This window comes from Juglans microcarpa x Juglans regia, chromosome 1S (assembly GCF_004785595.1).
Source record: "Juglans microcarpa x Juglans regia isolate MS1-56 chromosome 1S, Jm3101_v1.0, whole genome shotgun sequence".
In the NCBI taxonomy this organism is placed as follows: domain Eukaryota; kingdom Viridiplantae; phylum Streptophyta; class Magnoliopsida; order Fagales; family Juglandaceae; genus Juglans; species Juglans microcarpa x Juglans regia.
In genome coordinates, this window is record NC_054595.1 from 14,849,851 (window position 1) to 14,868,841 (window position 18,991).

Sequence of the window (18,991 nt, forward strand, 5' to 3'; positions counted from 1 at the left end):
TATATATATATATATATATATATATATATTGTACAAAAGTAGGCAAATAATCACTAATCTTAATATACAAATATCAATATACACAAATGAATGATATGAAAATGATTTCTGGTTTTTGGAATAATAATCTATAGAAATAATTTTATATATCTTTTAGAATTTTCTTAGTAATAAATCCTTACATAAAAATAATAAAAAAAGACAGTATTATTGAATTAATTTTTTTGGAAAAAATATGAAAATAAATATTAACAAAAAATTTGAAAATTTGTAAAACCTTTAAGATTTGGGTTGTAGGGATAAGCCCATCAGATTGGCCCAATCCAATGACTCACATTTGTGACCCTGAATTCGTGACCCGTAAAAGCCCTAACCACGAGATATTATTTTTATACTATCTCAAATTATTTTTGAATAGTAATAAAATAATTTATTAAAAATAAAAAATTATTTATAAATAATAATAAAATAATATAAAAATATCTAAAAATAATTATATTCTCAAATAGGCTTTAGCTGCACAACTCTCTTTCTTTCAACCCAACGTTTTCCATCTTTTTTCCTCTTTCTTCTTCTTTTTCTTCTACTTTTTTTTCTCATTTTCCTTCATTTTCTTCTGAATAATTCTATAAACAATAGTAAAGTACGTATATATTACGTAATCATTTTAAAAAAGAGTAAGATCCACTATTTAAAAAATTAATTTTTTCATATAAATTTCGTATATTATTCATTTTTTACAAAACGATTACGTGATAATTATACAATTCATGATTATAAATATTTTATGAGAAACGATAAACCCACATCAAATTATACAACAAGTTATACAACATCCTATGTGTCACTACTTTTCCTCCTTTTTTTTTTTTTCCCACAAAGCCTTGGCGGGATGTTTAACAAAAAAAGAAACCGAGAAATTTCGGGATCTTTCTCCCACAAGGCGAGCTGCATCGCACCTCACGTCTTCTGCCCGAAATTTCGAACTCTTCTGCCCGAAATTTCGAACCTAAAATCCAGCCACCACCTGCATCCACACCAGTGCCGAAGGTAAGTCTCTCTGTAAATCCGGCCACCACCATCTGCATCGATACTGCCATAGGTAAGTCTCTTTACTGTCATTGTTCTCTTTTTCTTCCACAAAGTCCTTGTTCCGGCCACCACAGTCCACATCGGCATCATGGAGAGTTCTCTCTTTCAATAAACTCTGCCCCATGCCACCAAGTCCCCAATCAAACTCCACAACATATCCATCTTCTATTCAAAAGGAAAAAAATAATTGCTTTACACGCACAATGGTCCAAAAAAATTTCTTGCCATTTCCTGGGAAATAATCATATTTACACTCACAATCACATAATCCTAACCCACCAAAATCATGGATTTACCCTATCCAACTAGATTCAAGCAGTGCATGTCTCTAACACATACCCTCTCTAGTGTTTTTTCCCTTTGATTTTAGAGAATTTATTTAGCATAGTTTTTATAAAGACAATGGAGATGTTTAGTGTGAGCTCTGTTGAGCACACCATGTGGTCATACTCTGTCATGGAAGCTTTGGCAATGAAGATTGTTTTTGTTGTTGGGAAGTCTTTCGTGCGGCCTTCTGGCATAGTTTCATGTGTTAGCTTTTTTTCTTTTTCACCATGGCTTGTTTCCACAAACTGCTTCTTTTTTATCTGATAAATTGCTCTTTTTTTTTGTTAAAGTCAAAATATTTGTTTGTTTTTGGCGTCCAATGCATGAAATCTATTTAGTGGCCCAACAAATAGCTGTAAGGAGACTTTTTCTTTGAAAACAAGCAATAAAAAATCATACTAATTAGTTTAAAACACTTGTGGCACATTGCCATCCCATTAAAAACTTAGAAGCTCCAATGTGTTCAACAGTATCAAGCAAAGATAAATACATATTGGTAATTTTGGTATAAAAATAGTTCTAAGATTTTATTAAGATGGTGTTTTTTTGAGTTTCATAAGCTATTGGCTTCTCATGCTCTGTTCTGAGAGAAGTTGTCGACATTCTCTCCTTTATTAACATTATTTTCTTTATTTTTAGTTGGGTTAAGCATGGACAACTTTAGTTCCCCTACACTAAATCCACAAATTGTGGCCCACAAAAATCACCGATCACCACCACAAGCCAACGGTGACCTCCACGCCCAACTCTCTTCCCCTTCCTATGCATCACTATGTAGCTTCACTCCCGACGTCGTACGCCACAAGTTGCTCTCCCGATATCGCCAAAAGAAACAAATGTTGCACTACACCTCATCATCCACTACATGTCGGTAAATTTTATTTTTGCATTATATATATTTCAAAACCACTTTTGGGGAGTATTTATATATTAATTGTCGTGAACCTTTGACAGTTAGTTATTGCATAACCTAGTAAAAAAATAACCTAGCCATTTCTTTTAATATCATATATAGTTAGATGTGAAGTGTTTTTTTAATATAAATATTTATTATTTTATTATTGCAGTAAATGGAGTCCGGTGTCTCACATGCGGATAATGAGGGTGAGCTATGGAAAATTATAGTAGAAATAATGGGCATGAAATAGTGGAAGAACCGAAAGTTGGAATGTGTTTTGATTCAGAAGAAGAAGTGAGATCATACTATATGAAATATGCAAAACAGGTAGGGTTTGGGATGGTGAAGAGAAGTTCTAGGACTGGGAATGATGGAAAATTAAAATACTTCACTCTTGTATGTGTGCAGGAAGGGATATCAAGAAGCACATCTTCGAATATTATTAAACCTAGGCCAATGGAAAAATTTGGGTGCAAGGCTAGGATTAATGCATCTCTATGTGCTGATAGAAAGTTTACTTTGTCATGCGTTGTGCTTGAACCAACTCATTCTTTAAGTCCCAGTAAAGCAATGTTTTTTCAATGCCACAAGAAGTTAGATTCTCACACAAAGAGGAAACTTGAAGTAAATGACATGGCCGGAATACACGTGTGCAAAAACTTTAAATCTCTTGTTGTTGATGCAGGGGGTTATGAGAATCTGTCTTTCAGAGAAAGAGATTGTCGTAATTACCTTCATGAGGCAAGGTTACTTCGGCTTGGGAGGGAGATGCGGAAGCACTCCATAACTATTTTTGCAAAATGCAAAAAAAGGATGAGGGGTTTTATTTTGTGATGGATGTTGATAATAAAAACCGGTTAAGAAATGTATTTTGGGCAGATGCTAGAAGTAGGGCTGCTTATGAATGTTTTGGAGACTTAATAACATTCGATACTACATATTTGACTAATGCATACAAGATGCCATTTGCTCCTTTTTGTGGGAGTAAATCATCACGGTCAATCTATTTTACTTGGATGTGGGCTGATATCAAGCGAGGATACAGAGACTTTTGAATAGTTGTTTGAAGCGAGGTTAGATTGTATGAGTGGCCGATCTCCAAATGCAATAATCACTGACCAAGATAAGGCAATACAAAATGCAATTGCAAGGGTCTTTCCGGCATCCAAACACAGATTCTGTTTGTGGCATATTATGAAAAGATTGCCAGAAAAACTTGGAGCATACTTTGAGTATGAAGCTATTAAGAGTTATTTACAAAAGTGTGTATATGACTCTTTAACTTGTGATGAATTTAAGGAGCAGTGGCAAGCACTACTCACGGCTTATGACCTCCATGATAATGCATGGTTGACTTGGCTATATTCTGAGACGCATCTTTGGGTACCAGCCTATGTTAAAACCACTTTTTGGGCTGGTATGTCTACAACGCAGCGAAGTAAAAGTATGAATGCCTTTTCTGATGGATATGTAAATTCTAAAACAACTTTAAAACAATTTGTTGGACAATATGATAATGCCTTGAGACAAAAGGTTGAGAATGAGGCGGCTGCTGATTTTAGTTCCTTCAACACTCAGTTTCCATGTATTAGTCATTATTCCATTGAGAGGCAACTGCAAGAAGTGTACACCAACACCAAATTCAAAGAAGTTCAGGACGAGTTTCAAGGATTTTTATACTGTTGTGCTGATTTGATTAGCTTAGAAGATGGATTATATACCTATCAAGTGGCCGATGTGGTGAAGATCAGAGATGGATTCATAAAACGGACAAATTTTTGGGTTACATTTAACGAGGATGAGTTTGAATTAAAATGTACTTGTCTATTGTTTGTATTCAAAGGGATAGTATGTAGACATGCTTTGCGTGTCTTGACGTACTTAAACAAGAACAAATTGCCCTCAAAATATATCATTGATTGTTGGAGGAAAGATTTACGACGAAGATATACACTTGTGAAGAGCAATTACGATGAGCATTGTGAAAATCCTGAGGCATAACGATATCATAAATTGGTTCACAAGTTTTATGAAATAGCATCAGCCGCATCTTGTAGCGAGAATGGTTATAATAAGTTGATGTGTCATTTAGAACATATAAGTAGAGAATATATACAGATGACCACAATTTGTGATGGCAGGACAATTGCTTCTAATTGTCCTCCTAGTGCTCCCATGGGGGGCAATAGTGATAAGGTGCTAAGTCCGATCAAGGTGAAAAGTAAAGGGAGACCACTATCAAAGAGAAAACAATCTACGTTGGAAAAATCAAGAAAAAAACAAAAAATCCGAAAGAGTAAACAAAATAACGTTACTCATGTGCTTTGATGTGTTGGTTAAATCATATGTATATCATTGTTTTTACATTTGTCTCTAAAATATTTTCATCGTGGGTTTTCAGAAATCTGCACAATTATCTGAACACGTGACCCTAACTCATATCTCGCTTGATGATTTTAGTGCTCTATCGATTGCATTATCAAGGATGACGGTATTATTTATTTTTTTCACAATATATTTTAGTGTTTCTATTTTAATATGTGCCTATATAATTGCTTTTACATTTGCTTCTAACATTTATTCATCATGGGTGATCAGACGTCTATTCAATTATCTGAATATGAGACCCAAACTCATCTCCTACCTGATTTTAGTAATCCATTGACTACACAATCAACGATAATGGTATTATTTATTTTTTTCAACATATATTTTAGTGTTTCTATTTTAACATGTTCTTTTTGTTGTGTTTTTATAGATACAACCTCACACAGTTTCGCTGGTGAATGAGGGCACTCCTTATTTTCCTATCAGCCAAGATGTAGATATAGACACTTGTGAACATTTTTAAATATATTTTTTATATTTACTTTTTAGCCAAATAAAAATGAAGTTAACGTGATGTTGATATCTGATTACATTTAATGCAGATTTGGGACTTTAATGATATTGTTATCCTCACTATTGATTGAAGTAGAAGACTTTGTATTTTGTGGTCATTTTGAGACTTTGTTGTTTGACAATATGGGACTTGGAGTATATTAACTGAATTGTACATAGCTGTAATGGAGGGGAGGAGCTTGTATTTTGTGCAAGTTGTAAATATTGTGGAGTTGGTGTACCATGTTGGGAAAATATATATTTTGTACAAGTTGAATTTTGTATTTTGTACATGTATTTTTTGGTTTTCACTTGTAATGTTATTGAACGGTTGTAACCAAGTTGTAACCATGTTTAATGATTTTGGTGTTCATGATTAGTCAAGTTCTTTTTGACATGTTTTTGGCTCTACTGGTTTTTACAGCTCATTATTAAAAGTATTGAATGGTTCTAAGCAACTTTAATAGTTTTAAGCATCTTTCTAGTGTGTAAATAGAGTACTAGTGAGAAATGGATGTTGTGGTAGCCAAACACAATTCCTAACATGTGAAAATGGACAGTTGTCTCTTGTGGAGATAGATGTTTGTTGCGTGGTTGATTATGGTTTACACACCAAGATACATTTTCAAAAAGTTGGATGCGGCTGTATAGAGACAAAAAAAAAAAATGCATTTTAACACAATTATGTTTCAGTTTAACACCTGGTTCAATTTCAACAGCATAATTCAGAAGTTAAAATCAAAATACTTTATAAGCAGATGTTGTTGGGACTTTATTCAACACAATTCAAGTAACTTACAATCAAAATACTTCTTACACTCACAACAACACAATTCAAATTGTGAATACAGCTCAAAATATAACCATTGCTTTTGGTCTTCTCTCTATAAGGAAAAAAAATTGTGAATATAGCTCACAATTCAAGATAAGGAAAAAAAAAATCCATGACACACAAAGTGCTACTCTATATCCATTGCTTTTGGTCTTTTCTCTTTTAATTCTACTTCACATCGGATTGATTCAATTTATATTGTCCACTTTTGCTTTTTAGCTTGCGGCTGATGAGGCTTCATCGAAGGAGCTTCTGCAGGTCATTTTCTATTTGCAATCAGCTTCTCTAGCACCTCAATGCACTTTGCGAGTTGAATTTTACCTGGAAAAAGAATTAAAAAAAAAACAGTTTATAACTAAAATGTAGTGCACAATGCACTTTAGAAACCTCTATATATCAAGTTTTATTCGTAAAATTGAAACAAACTTCATTTTTATAAATTAAACTAAAAAAAGAAGAGGAAGAAAGAAAATAAATTACTATGAAAATAACAATCAAGAGTCTCAACAAAAGTCACTTAAAGAGAATAACAAACAAGCACAACAGATAAAACAAAATGCAGTAGAAGATTCAGCTAACTTAAAATCATGATAAATCTGTAGCGACTCATTCAAGAGCAACATAGATTCATCACTCTACAAGTGAAATGATGGCCCAATATCTAGGACCTACTTTTTCCTTGCCCAAAGTTAAATCTAGAGCTACATCAGAGCTGAAATTAAATAACTGTCACACTTATACTCACAATATGTGAATTAACGTTAAAAGAAATATCATGGCTTCAATCAGAGTGTTAGAACTTAGAAAGTTAACTAAAATACAAGTTCCATACATTCAGTTTTTTTTTTTTTTTTTTGATAAGTAGTTCCATATATTTAGAATTAGAATCAACTTCAATTGTGTCACACTTTAACAAAGACTACAAAGCACAATCCATTTAAGAGATACTAACAGCATTCATTCACTATATTGATCATAATAACTGATTGCATTAAATGTTTTTTTTTTATATAGGGATTGTATTAAATATATGAGGCAACATTATATACTCATCATGCAGTGAGTCTTGAACAAAATTACTCAATAGAAGTATAAAAGATAAGGTTAACCCAAAGCTTTACTGAACTGACCCGCATAGACCACCTATTTCCATATACTTTCAAATCCCACAAACCAATTTTGCATAAGACTATAAACAAACAGATCGACAATCTTATTCTCTATCATTTTGCACTAATTTTTCCAACTACCAAGCAATAGATAATCCCCAAATCGGAAAAATCACAAATCTAACAGAACTAGATCAAATTACCATCGACCCAATCCCTAAATCTAATCCTATCCAATCAAAACAACCAAAACCCATAAACCTCAAGGTTAGAAAAATTGTAAAAATGATAATAAAAAATCCAGAAATTATAGAACACCCAGCACCATTAAACCGGATCAAATAGAAAAACTAAATTTGGATTTGCAAGATGAGATTTGGGACAACAGAAAAAATACAATTTTAAATTATAAGAAAAGTACCGATCGGTGAGACAGTGATAAGGGTTATGGAGAGCCTCAACCAGAAAGGGGCCCACCATTTACTCATTATCTTTGAGCCCAACAAGGCCACAGTTGGTAGCTGAGGCGTCCATGGCCATGAAGAGAGAGGACGATATTTTTATGTCCCAAAATCATCTTCTTCGTCGGGATCAAATAGAAAAACTAAATTTGGATTTGCAAGATGAGATTTGGGACAACAGAAAAAATACAATTTTAAATTATAAGAAAAGTACCGATCGGTGAGACAGTGATAAGGGTTATGGAGAGCCTCAACCAGAAAGGGGCCCACCATTTACTCATTATCTTTGAGCCCAACAAGGCCACAGTTGGTAGCTGAGGCGTCCATGGCCATGAAGAGAGAGGACGATATTTTTATGTCCCAAAATCATCTTCTTCGTCGATGTTAAGATGCCAGAATGGGGGGTTTTGTGAAAGAGAGAGAGAACAATGAGAGAAAAAAGACTTACCTACAACGCCGGTATGGACGGTAGTGGCCGGATTTGGGTTTGAAGTTTTTGGGAGGAGACGAGACGTGCGGGTTTGAAGTTAGAGGAAAATTCTGGAAGTTCTACAACGTTAATCTCTTGTGGGAGGAAAAAAGTAAGATAAAAAAAAAAAAAAAATGTAATGACATGTAGGATGTTGTATAACTTATGAGAAATGATTTGTACATGTCCTAAATAGACAAGTCTCATACAAGTTTTTATAAAAAAATGAACTCCACTTTTAAAAAATATAAAAAAAACTATTATTTATTAATAAAATTTATTATTTTATAAAAAATTTGTATGAGATTTATCTGTTTAGAACTTATATCTAATCTTACTTATAACTTATTGTATAATTTGATGCGGATCTATCGTGCAAAGACTGACGATGGGGCGTGTGTCTATCAAAGTTTTAAATTTCGTACCGTACCGGCCGGTACGGCAGAAATTTTTCGTTTCGGCCGTCCGGCCGGTACAGGTACTATACCTGTTCCGTACCGGCCAAAATACCGGCCGGTCTCAATTTCGGCCTGTACCGGCCTATATTTCGGCCGGTACCGGCCGATATTTCGGCCTGTGTGTTTTTTTTTTTTTTTTTTTCGTTTTTTCATTTTTTCAAACTACAAACTTATTTTTTAACCCTCAATTCAGACTAGACTATTTATAATTTATATATATATGTATTTGTATATAATTTATTTATATATAGACTATTATTTTAGAATATAATTTTTATATATATTTATATATATAATTTATTTATAGATCGACTATCCCGAAACGTTATCCCGAAACGCTATCCCGAAACGGTACCGGTACCGAAATATTTCGTTCCAGTACCTTGACCGGTACGCTATCCGGTACGGTATTCAAAACATTGGTGTCTATTGTACGAAGACCCGCATCATTGCCACGAGTCGCACCACGACAGTATCGTAGGTCCGTGAAACTCAATTTATTATAATAAAGAAATTCACATGATCATGACATAGACTTTTGTTTTTTTGTTTTTTGGTCAGAAGACCAATTTACACACGTAAATACACGAGCGCATAAATACAAACAGTCCTCCATTTGTGTATCTTCACAAATTATATATATTATTAAAAGTATAAAACTTATTATGTAATAATTTGTCATATGATTTATTTATATTATATGCTAAATTTATAATTAATATAATATAAAATATTAAAATCATGTATAATAATCTAATAACACAAAATAAAAAATAATCTTATAAATCTTATTATTATAACATTTGATATAATATATAAATTTTAATTTTATAACATACGCACGAAATATATAAGAGATTTGGATAAGTTGCTGTATGGATGGTAATTTTCAAAAGTGATTGATTAAAATTAAAAGATTAATTATTTTAGATAAAAAAAAAATAGATATACCATTGAAAATATTTTTCGGACATGACAGGTTGCATATCCTAAACCATCAATGAACCTCATAAAGGGAGAGACGGATAAGGTTTCCAACATCAAAAAACGGAAAAGTCCAGATACATCCCTCCTGGACACAAGGAGCAGTGCAAATCCCAAGCTTTATACTACATCCTGAGAGTTGGTTGCTAATTGTTTAGGTATTTTTTTATAAATTATTTCTATATATATTTAACAAATTTATTTATTTATTATTTATTATCACACATCTCATATTTTATAAAAAATATTTTTATAATATTTCGAGAAAAAAAATTATAGTGATGCCACCCTCCGATATATTGTCTAACAGAGACTACACACGTCCAAGTTTTGAGTTAAAAGCTTAAGGTCCATCGTCATCCGTATCGCCCACGTCGATCCTCTATTTCTTCTTCTTCTTCTTTCTAGTTTCCGTAACTCTCTTTGTGTGTACCATCATCGATGGCGACAGATGCGGTGGTGTTGAAACACGGAGCGGTGGGGAGAAGGATGCGCACACGGGCGCGTGCTGCCATACAGGGCCCGGGTACGCCACCCCGCTGGAGGCCATGTCTGGTCCCAGAGAAGCTCTGATCTATGTCACTTGCGTTTACGCTGGTACGCTGGTGCCTCAGCTTCATCTTCCTCTACTTTTGATCCATTCAGCCTTATCTTCCTCTCACTTTTGATCGGTTTAATTTGCGTTAGCTTCGGTAGTTTGGCTGTAACGAGACTCTGCAGATATTAGTAGGTCGTTTTTGTGTTTTTCTGTATTAAGTATTTAATGGACGATGACATGTGCTCTTAATTACTGACTGACATGGAGAGAGAGCTTAAGAGTTTATTACATATGAGAAATCAAGATTTCCAAGGTAAAAGCACTAACTAATGAAGGCTGCTCACCTCTCCTTAGGGTACTCCTTTTAGTTCAGTAACTCTGCAATTTTCGGTGATTCGAGACAACAAAAACGCTGTTATTTGGTTGACCAAATATCCCACGATGTATAGGAATTAATTTCCTTCTCCTAGTCCTAGATATGACATGTCGGCCCGAAAACCATTCAAAGAGCCCCGCTTTAGAAAGACTAGGAAAGTTTTGGCTTCAATTTTAAATGCTTTTGTCCAATTCAAGTACCTTTCTGCCGTTTTCTACATTTTGAAGCCTTGTATGATTTTGACAGCTCAATCACTCGTTGATCCTTTTAGCTTCTGATTTCCTTGCGCCTCACCTCCGTATTATCACTGGTGTAAAAGATATGTTACTCAGTGCTCTCTTGGTTTAATTCTTTTCTCCTTCTTTGAGATGTTACCAGCGTTCAGAGATATTAGTTTTTCTCTACTAATCCTTTATCTACATGTTCCTTAACTGCAAGAAAATGATCATTTAGTCCTACTTTGCCGGGCCAATCTGGCGGATTAAATGCTGCCGATGCACGATCCCATTTTATGCAATGCATCCTGACTTGCTCCTATACTATAGTTTATCTTTTCACAAACAGTTTATGTAACACTCCAATGGAAGGCTCAAATCACATGGCCTATATTCTAAAAGGACTAGTCAATGATGTAATTGAAGCCTCATTGGAACCTTATAAAGAGTAAGAACTTCTCATTCCTAAGTAATGTGGGATCTCATACACTACCTACACTTATCCATATCATATGGGATATCACAATCTACCCCCCTTAAATTCCTGACGTCCTCATCGGGCTTGTCCATTGTAGGTGGCACGGCTCAAGTCCCACATTTCTGATTGTGATAGACTCTGATACCATTTGTAACGTCCCAATGGAAGGTCTAAACCACATGGCCTATACTCCAAAAAGACTGGTTAATGATGCAATTGAAGCCCCATTGGAACCTTATAAAGAGCAAGAACTTCTCATTCCTAAACAATGTGGGATCTCATACACCACCTACCCTTATCCATATCATATAGGGTATCACAGTTTATAACATCATGCTTCCTTGAACATCATGATTCATTACTTGTGTCTAGAGCTTAACAAGTAAGCCTACAAATTCCATGTTGTGTCTCCTCTTTAGTTTCTATTTTCAGTGTGTTTAAAATCCTCTTCGCCTTATTCCTGCAGTCCAATTGGTGAATTGAAGCATTTTGCTATCCTTAGGCTTCCTCGTTATGATTCAAGAAATCTACTTTTATTGTTATTTGGATAATTTTTTCTGTTATTTTACTCCTTTTTTTTTTTATTGCATTCTTTTGTACTCTGTTTTTTCTCAAAATTTCCACCGAGTTGTGGAGAAAAAAGGTTCATTGAACATTTATAGTTTCAGACACTCTAAGAAGCCAAGAATAGCCTGGATAATTCATCTCTTGAAATAACCACCGTCGATGTTCTTTCAAGGTTTTGATAGCACAGGGACACTTTTTCACATTCTAAGGATCAAAGACCTTATACATATTTTGTTCCTTGCTATGATGAAATATTCTTTTAGTTATGCATTCTTATTTTAATATTTCATTTTATTGATAAATAAGAACATAAAATCTGGTTCTTAATTTGGATATAAAACTTTGTTTCTTCTTTTCTCTTCTAGTTGATAGGTTTATAGTTCTTTTAACTTCTAAAAGGCCCAGTGGCAAATTAGTGAACTTTTAGCTTTATGGGGATGGAGATTTTGGTAATCTGCAATTTTATTTTTAAAATGACTTGTTGCTGATGCTAGCACCAATTGATTAGAGTCCTTTTGTTTCTATAGATTAATGGCTTTGGTGCTTTTATGGAGTTACAGAATCATTTGGAATTACTTGTCTTAGTTTGACTCATAATGTAACAAGTTAATGGTCCAATGTATATACAGGAACAGGAAGAGAGAAGCCTGATTACCTGGCCACGGTGGACATAGATCCAAGCTCTCCTACTTATTCAAAAGTTATCAACAGGTTGCGCGTGCCATATATAGGTGATGAACTACATCATTCAGGGTGGAATGCATGTAGTTCTTGCCATGGAGATCCATCGGCAGACCGGCGTTTTCTCATCCTACCTTCACTTGTGTAAGAGACTAGACTTTATATTGCATCAGTGACTCTTTATATACATATAAACATATAGATATGCAGAGAATCGTATCAGTGGTATAATTAAACCCGTGTGTTTAGTTTTTATTTGAGAAATGCCAATCTATGGATGAATCATAAAGGGGGAGACAAATCGACCACATGATATTATACGAAAGGAATATAAGCAAGAGCCTTATAGCCTACATATTGCAAATAATTCTATGTTACGAAGAACTGGTAAACTGCCAGTTCAGAGACTGGCTTTTTCTTCTTACATACGCTCTGAGATTTTGGTTGCAATGATCATTTGATAAATGTAAATGTGGTTCATGTTAGTAACTCAAAAATTATGTACTTTAATGTTTCGAATTTGCTATCCAAACAGTCTGAAGTTCTCTTTATCTCTGTGTGTACTAGTTATCAGGGTTGTCGTTGTGTAGTTATGTCATACTTTCATTGCTTATTGGGATTATGTGAGTGTAGTATATGGCCTGTAGTAATCTTGCGATGATTTCTTTATTTAATAATAACTTATTGGTGCTGTAGTTTTCCTTAATGTAGTTTCACAAGCAGTATCATATTCTTGAACTTCAACATATGCGGACTTGAAAATTGTGTCTCAGGTTTTGTAGTTCTTTACCTTCTTTTTTTTCCCTGGGAACATTTTCACATTTTTTAATTCTAGATATGTAATATCAGTTGCATTTAATGTTTTGGGAAATCTCCACAAAAAGGAACACAGGTGAGCTGCCGCTTTTCCTGTATTTCCAAATGATCTTTACTATATAGGGTTGTTACTTGCCTCAAGATTCCAGGGAAGCATTGTAGAATAACATCATTTTGATAAGAGGCCTAATGAATTGAGGCCTTAAAGTATTTATTTCCTACCAAAAGTTCTGATTATGAGTATTGATAATTCGTCAATTGAAATAGATCCATCGACTTTCTATAATATTGCCTTACTGGGTAAGTTTTTTCAGATCTGGTCGCATATATGTGATTGACACTAAAACCAATCCAAAAGCTCCGGCCTTGCATAAAGTTGTTGAGCCCGAAGATATTGTTCAGAAGACTGGTTTAGCTTATCCACACACATCCCATTGCCTTGCTTCTGGAGACATAATGGTTTCATGTCTTGGAGATAAAGATGGAAATGCTGCAGGGAATGGCTTTCTTCTACTTGATTCTGAATTTAATGTGAAAGGAAGGTAGCGTTATCTTTCATCTAACTTGAGACATATGCATAGACAGTCTATATATTTGAGTATGATGTATTTTATTTTGTCACATCTATGAATTCATTTTGGTTCGATTCCTCAGAATATTTTATGTGAACAATCTGTTAACATGTACGATGACATTAATGATACACAAGCAGCAATGGAAATCCTTCAATAATGTGATGGTGGAAATTTAATCACATTTTTTTAATTAGTGCATTTTAAATTGAGAATGTTTGTGGCGGATTTGATTATAATATATGACCTTGTACCTCCCTTAACGTCTATCAGGTGGGAGAAACCAGGGAATACTCCACTGTTTGGCTATGATTTCTGGTACCAACCACGACACAAAACCATGATAAGCTCATCATGGGGTGCCCCTGCTGCTTTCACTAAAGGTTTCAACCTTCAACATGTTTCTGATGGTTTGTATGGGAGGCATCTGCATGTGTACAGCTGGCCTGGGGGCGAACTGAGACAAATAATGGATCTTGGCAACACAGGGCTCTTACCTTTGGAGGTGAGTGTGTAGGCAATCTGCAGCATTGTTTCTGGTGTCTAGAGTCTGCCAGTCAGTTAGTTCATGTTAGTTTTGTTCTTATAATCCCAGATGTATTTTCTGTGAACATATCTCATTTTGCAGATAAGGTTCTTGCATGATCCTTCAAAAGACACAGGATTTGTTGGGTGTGCCTTGACAAGTAACATGGTGCGATTTTTCAAGACCCAAGATGGCTCATGGAGCCATGAGGTATGCACATAAGATATAAATGTCTATTAAAATAGCATGCCCATGTGAGTGTTCAGCTTAAAATTTGCTCTGTATTTTTCTTTAAAAGCGTTGTGATCCACAGTACTCTGATTTTTATTTGCAGGTTGCAATATCAGTGAAGCCATTGAAGGTGCAAAACTGGATTCTTCCAGAAATGCCTGGGCTTATTACTGATTTTCTGATCTCTCTTGATGATCGTTTTCTGTACTTCGTGAACTGGCTTCATGGGGATGTGAGGCAGTATAACATTGAGGAGCCTAAGAATCCTGTATTGACAGGACAGGTGTGGGTTGGGGGACTCTTACAGAAGGGCAGCCCAATAGTCGCTGAGGGAGAAGATGGTAAAACAAGGCAGTTTGATGTGCCAGAGATCAAGGTTTGTACAATCTCCATCCTTATGCAATAGTTGGGTAAGACTTGGAACAGTTTCTGCACTAAAAGCATTTGACACAGATGCATTAGATAATCTATTCGAACGAGTCAACACCATCTACTGTAATTAGTGGCTAGACCATTCAAATGATAGGCTCCAGTTAAATGACTGTAAATATGCATGCGGTCTACGGGCATCATTCTTTTAGGCTCCGACTAATCCGAGATAGTGTTCTTGCTGCATGGAGTGCCTATAATTTTATTTGGTTCATATTTATGTTGCAGGGAAAGAGATTGAAAGGAGGACCTCAAATGATCCAGTTAAGTTTAGATGGGAAGCGGCTATATGTCACCAACTCACTCTTTAGCACATGGGATCGTCAGTTTTATCCTGAGCTTGTGGAGAAGGGATCTCACATGTTACAGCTTGATGTCAACACTGACAAAGGTGGCCTAACAATAAACCCGAGATTTTTCGTGGATTTTGGAGATGAACCTGATGGTCCTTCACTTGCCCACGAGATGAGATATCCTGGTGGTGACTGCACTTCAGATATATGGATTTGAGCAACTGATCCTTTCTACCAATGAAGGCTAAGAGCAACTGATCCTTTCTACCAATGAAGGCTAATCTCTTAACATATAATAGGATACAGTGATATGTCTTCAATGGAGCATTTGGGGGCAGGATAGTCTTCAATGGATGAATAATAATGTCTGCACTTTCAGTCAATACATATTATCCAACTCTCTTATCTGCTGTGAAAGAAATAAACAGATAATTATGTCATCAGTCGTATTCTCTTGCTACGTTTTTTTTTTTTCTTTTTTTTTCTTCATTTTTTTTTAATAAGAGATAAATATTATATATATAAATGAAATAGGCATAGTTTATGTACACGGAAAGTATACAGAAGAATATCTAAATACATTCTAAGAGCGACAAATTGAAGACAAAAAATCATAAACATTGTCTCCATGCAATACAATAGCAGAAAACCAACACATTAAAGTGTGTAACAATAAATTCAACTCAACTAAACTATTGTGCGCTTCTTGTCTTCAAAGCAGCGCTCTTTTCTTTCCATTTAAATATATCACATGATGCAAAACGGAATTGTCTTTCATCCCACTACCATTGATGATAGCCTTGCATCTTTCTCCAACAACTCAACAAGTCCACCACTCTCATAGGCATAACCCAAGCAACATCAATCTTTTGAAGATCTCATCCCACAACACCCTAGTTACCTTACAGTGTAGTAAGAGATGATCCACAAATTATCTATTTTTTTTACACATGTAACATCAATCCATCATTACACATCCTTTCTTCCTCAAGTTATCTGTAGTCAAGATCTTCCCAAGAGCGGCATTCTAAACAAAAAAAATTACTTTAGAAGGCACATAAGACCTCCAAATCTTCTTCAAAGGGAATGGAGTATGATCTTGTGTTGTCAAGATGCTATAATACACCTTAACTGTACATAACATGTGATTATTAGACCTCCACTTCAATCGATCTCGCTGTGCTAAAGGAGTCCTCGTGGAATATAGTAGGCTAAAAAAATCTGAAACAAAAGATAATTCTCAATCATGAAAATCCCTAATAAAAATAATGTTCCATTGGAATGAGCCATGAGAAAGTAACCGCACATCCGCTATTGAAGGCTCCCTATTAACTGCAATACGATGTAGGGCCGAAAAAGCCCTTTCCAATACTTGATCTCCACACATGTCCTGCCAAAACCTGATTCAATTGCCCTCACCAACTACAAAGTGAATGTGGTTTGCAAAGCATGACCACCCTTTCCTTATAAACTTCCATAAACCCACACCATAGCCCCCTCTCACTTCATTGGAGCACCAACCACCCCCAACGACACCATATCTAGCGTCAATAATTTCCTTCCACAATGATCTCCCCTCCAAGTGATATCTCCAAAGTCATTTCCCCAAGAGAGCTCTATTAAAAATTCTCAAGTTACACACTCTCAACCTCTCATTAACAACTGAGGCACAAATTGTCTTCCATCTAACTAGATGAAATTTCTTCTCCTCCCCTATACCTCCTCATAAGAATGCCTTAAAGAGTTTCTCCATTCTGTTCATCACCCCTGCAGGTATAGGAAATAAGGATAAAAAAAAATATGTGGAGATGTTAGTGAGAGTACTCTTAATTAGAGTGAGGCGGCCCCCCTTTTGATAAATACACCCGTTTCCAATCAGCCAATATTTTTCTCTATCTTCTCCACCACCCCATCCCATATAGCTCTATTTTTTAAAGTTGCACCTAGGAGAAGGCCCATATATTTTATTGGGAAAGAGGACACCTTACAATCCATAAAGCTTGCTAAACTAAGGATATTAGAAACCGCACCCACAGGAACCATCTTAGACTTGCCAAAGTTCACATTAAGCCCTAACACTGCTTCAAAACAAAGTAACAGTGCTTGTAGAGTTTGGATTTGGCTATTATCCGCTTCACAAAAGACTAAAGTATCATCGTCGAAAAGAAGGTGTGAGATAATGGGGCCACCAAAGCCATTACCCACCTGAAAACCAGATAAGTACCCTCTCCCAACAACAGCTTGCACCATCCTACTTAAAGCCTCCATAACTATAACAAATAAAATGGGAGATAGAGGATCTTCCTGTCGCAATCCTTGCAAACTATAAAAAAAAACCAGCAAGTGTGTCGTTAACTAGAACTGAGAACCGGACGGTTGAAATACAATGATGTATCATGAAATCCACCTATCCCCAAAGCCAGACCTCTCAAGTAAGTAGAAAAGAAATTCTCAGTTCACATGATCATATGTCTTTTCTATGTCAAGCTTGCAAAGAACACCTGAACCTCCCTCCAGTAGTCTGTGGTCCAATCACTCATTTACAATAAGTACTAAATCAAGAATTTGTCTCCCACGAATAAATGTGTTTTGAGACTTGAAAATAATATGTTCAAACACCGAACTAAGCCGATTGGCAAGAACCTTTGAAATAATCTTATAAACATTACTAACCAGGCTTATTGGACAAAAGTCCTCAATAGTCAAAACCCTTTATTTCTTGGGAATGAGAGCAATGAAAGTCGTATTAGGGATTTTTCAAACTTTTGAAAATAGTGAAATTCATTAAAAACCTACATAACATCCTTTGACTATGTCCCAACAAGTCTGAAATAAACCCATTAAAAAACCATCCAGGCTCGGTGCTTTATCCTTAGCCATACCAGAGATGACCTTGTAAATTTCTTATTCAATGAAAGGTCTCTCCAAAACACTCACACTCTGCGAATCAATTGCCTCAAAAGACAAGTCATCAAGCTTCGGCCTCCAAGAAACCGATTCTATGAGAAGGGTATCATAGTAGTGTACAATATGGTTTTCTAGCTCCGGATGAGAAGAAAACACTTGAGAGCCTAATTGAAGCGACTCAATAGCATTGTTACGCCGATGTGAATTAGCTACTTTGTAAAAGAACTTCATGCACCTATCACATTCTTTCAACCAAAGGGTCCTGAATTTTTGACGCCACGAAATCTCCTCTGACAACAGAACTCTCTCCAAATTTGCCATAACCATGCCCTTCCTCAATAACACCTCATCCGAGGTATCCCCCAATAATTCTTTACCCTCTAGCTCTTGCAGTTCCTCCAACAATGTAGATTTCTGATTGTCAATGTGACCAAAAACTTCCATGTTCCACTTCTTCAAATCCTATTTCAGAGCCTTCAACTTGCCTGCAAAAATGAAACTTGGAGTGCCAATAAACTGATATGATGATCACCAAGCACGCATCATCTCTACAAACTTGTCTGCTATTAGCCAAATATTTTCAAACTTAAAGTACCGGTAACCCCAATAAATACCCCCACAATCTAAAAGGATAGAAAAATGATCTGAACTGACTCGAGCTAACCGTTTTTGACTCACTTCTAGATAGTGTGCTTCCCACGAATGAGAGACAAGGAATCTATCCAATCTCGACCAAACCCATCCTTTTGACCAAGTGTACTCGCCCCCTATCAGGGGGAGATCCATGAGGTCCAGATCAAAGATGAACTCGGAGAATTCCTCCATGGCCACAGAATTTCGATAATGCCCTAA

General features: G+C 35.5%; 1 protein-coding gene and 1 pseudogene across 1 annotated transcript; both read left to right on the top strand.

Annotated features, from left to right (window-relative positions):
* Positions 1–2,530: 2,530 nt before the first annotated feature.
* Positions 2,531–4,318, top strand: LOC121247336 (annotated as a pseudogene).
* Positions 4,319–9,936: 5,618 nt separating this feature from the next.
* LOC121246198 (selenium-binding protein 2-like) lies at positions 9,937–15,675 on the top strand. Its single transcript, XM_041144254.1, is given in 9 exon segments — positions 9,937–9,988; positions 9,991–10,107; positions 12,314–12,509; positions 13,496–13,723; positions 14,027–14,258; positions 14,382–14,489; positions 14,614–14,886; positions 15,168–15,466; positions 15,498–15,675. Coding segments are annotated over 8 exon segments (1,473 nt in total). The 5' UTR covers positions 9,937–9,951; the 3' UTR covers positions 15,450–15,466; positions 15,498–15,675.
* The last annotated feature ends 3,316 nt before the right edge of the window (positions 15,676–18,991 follow it).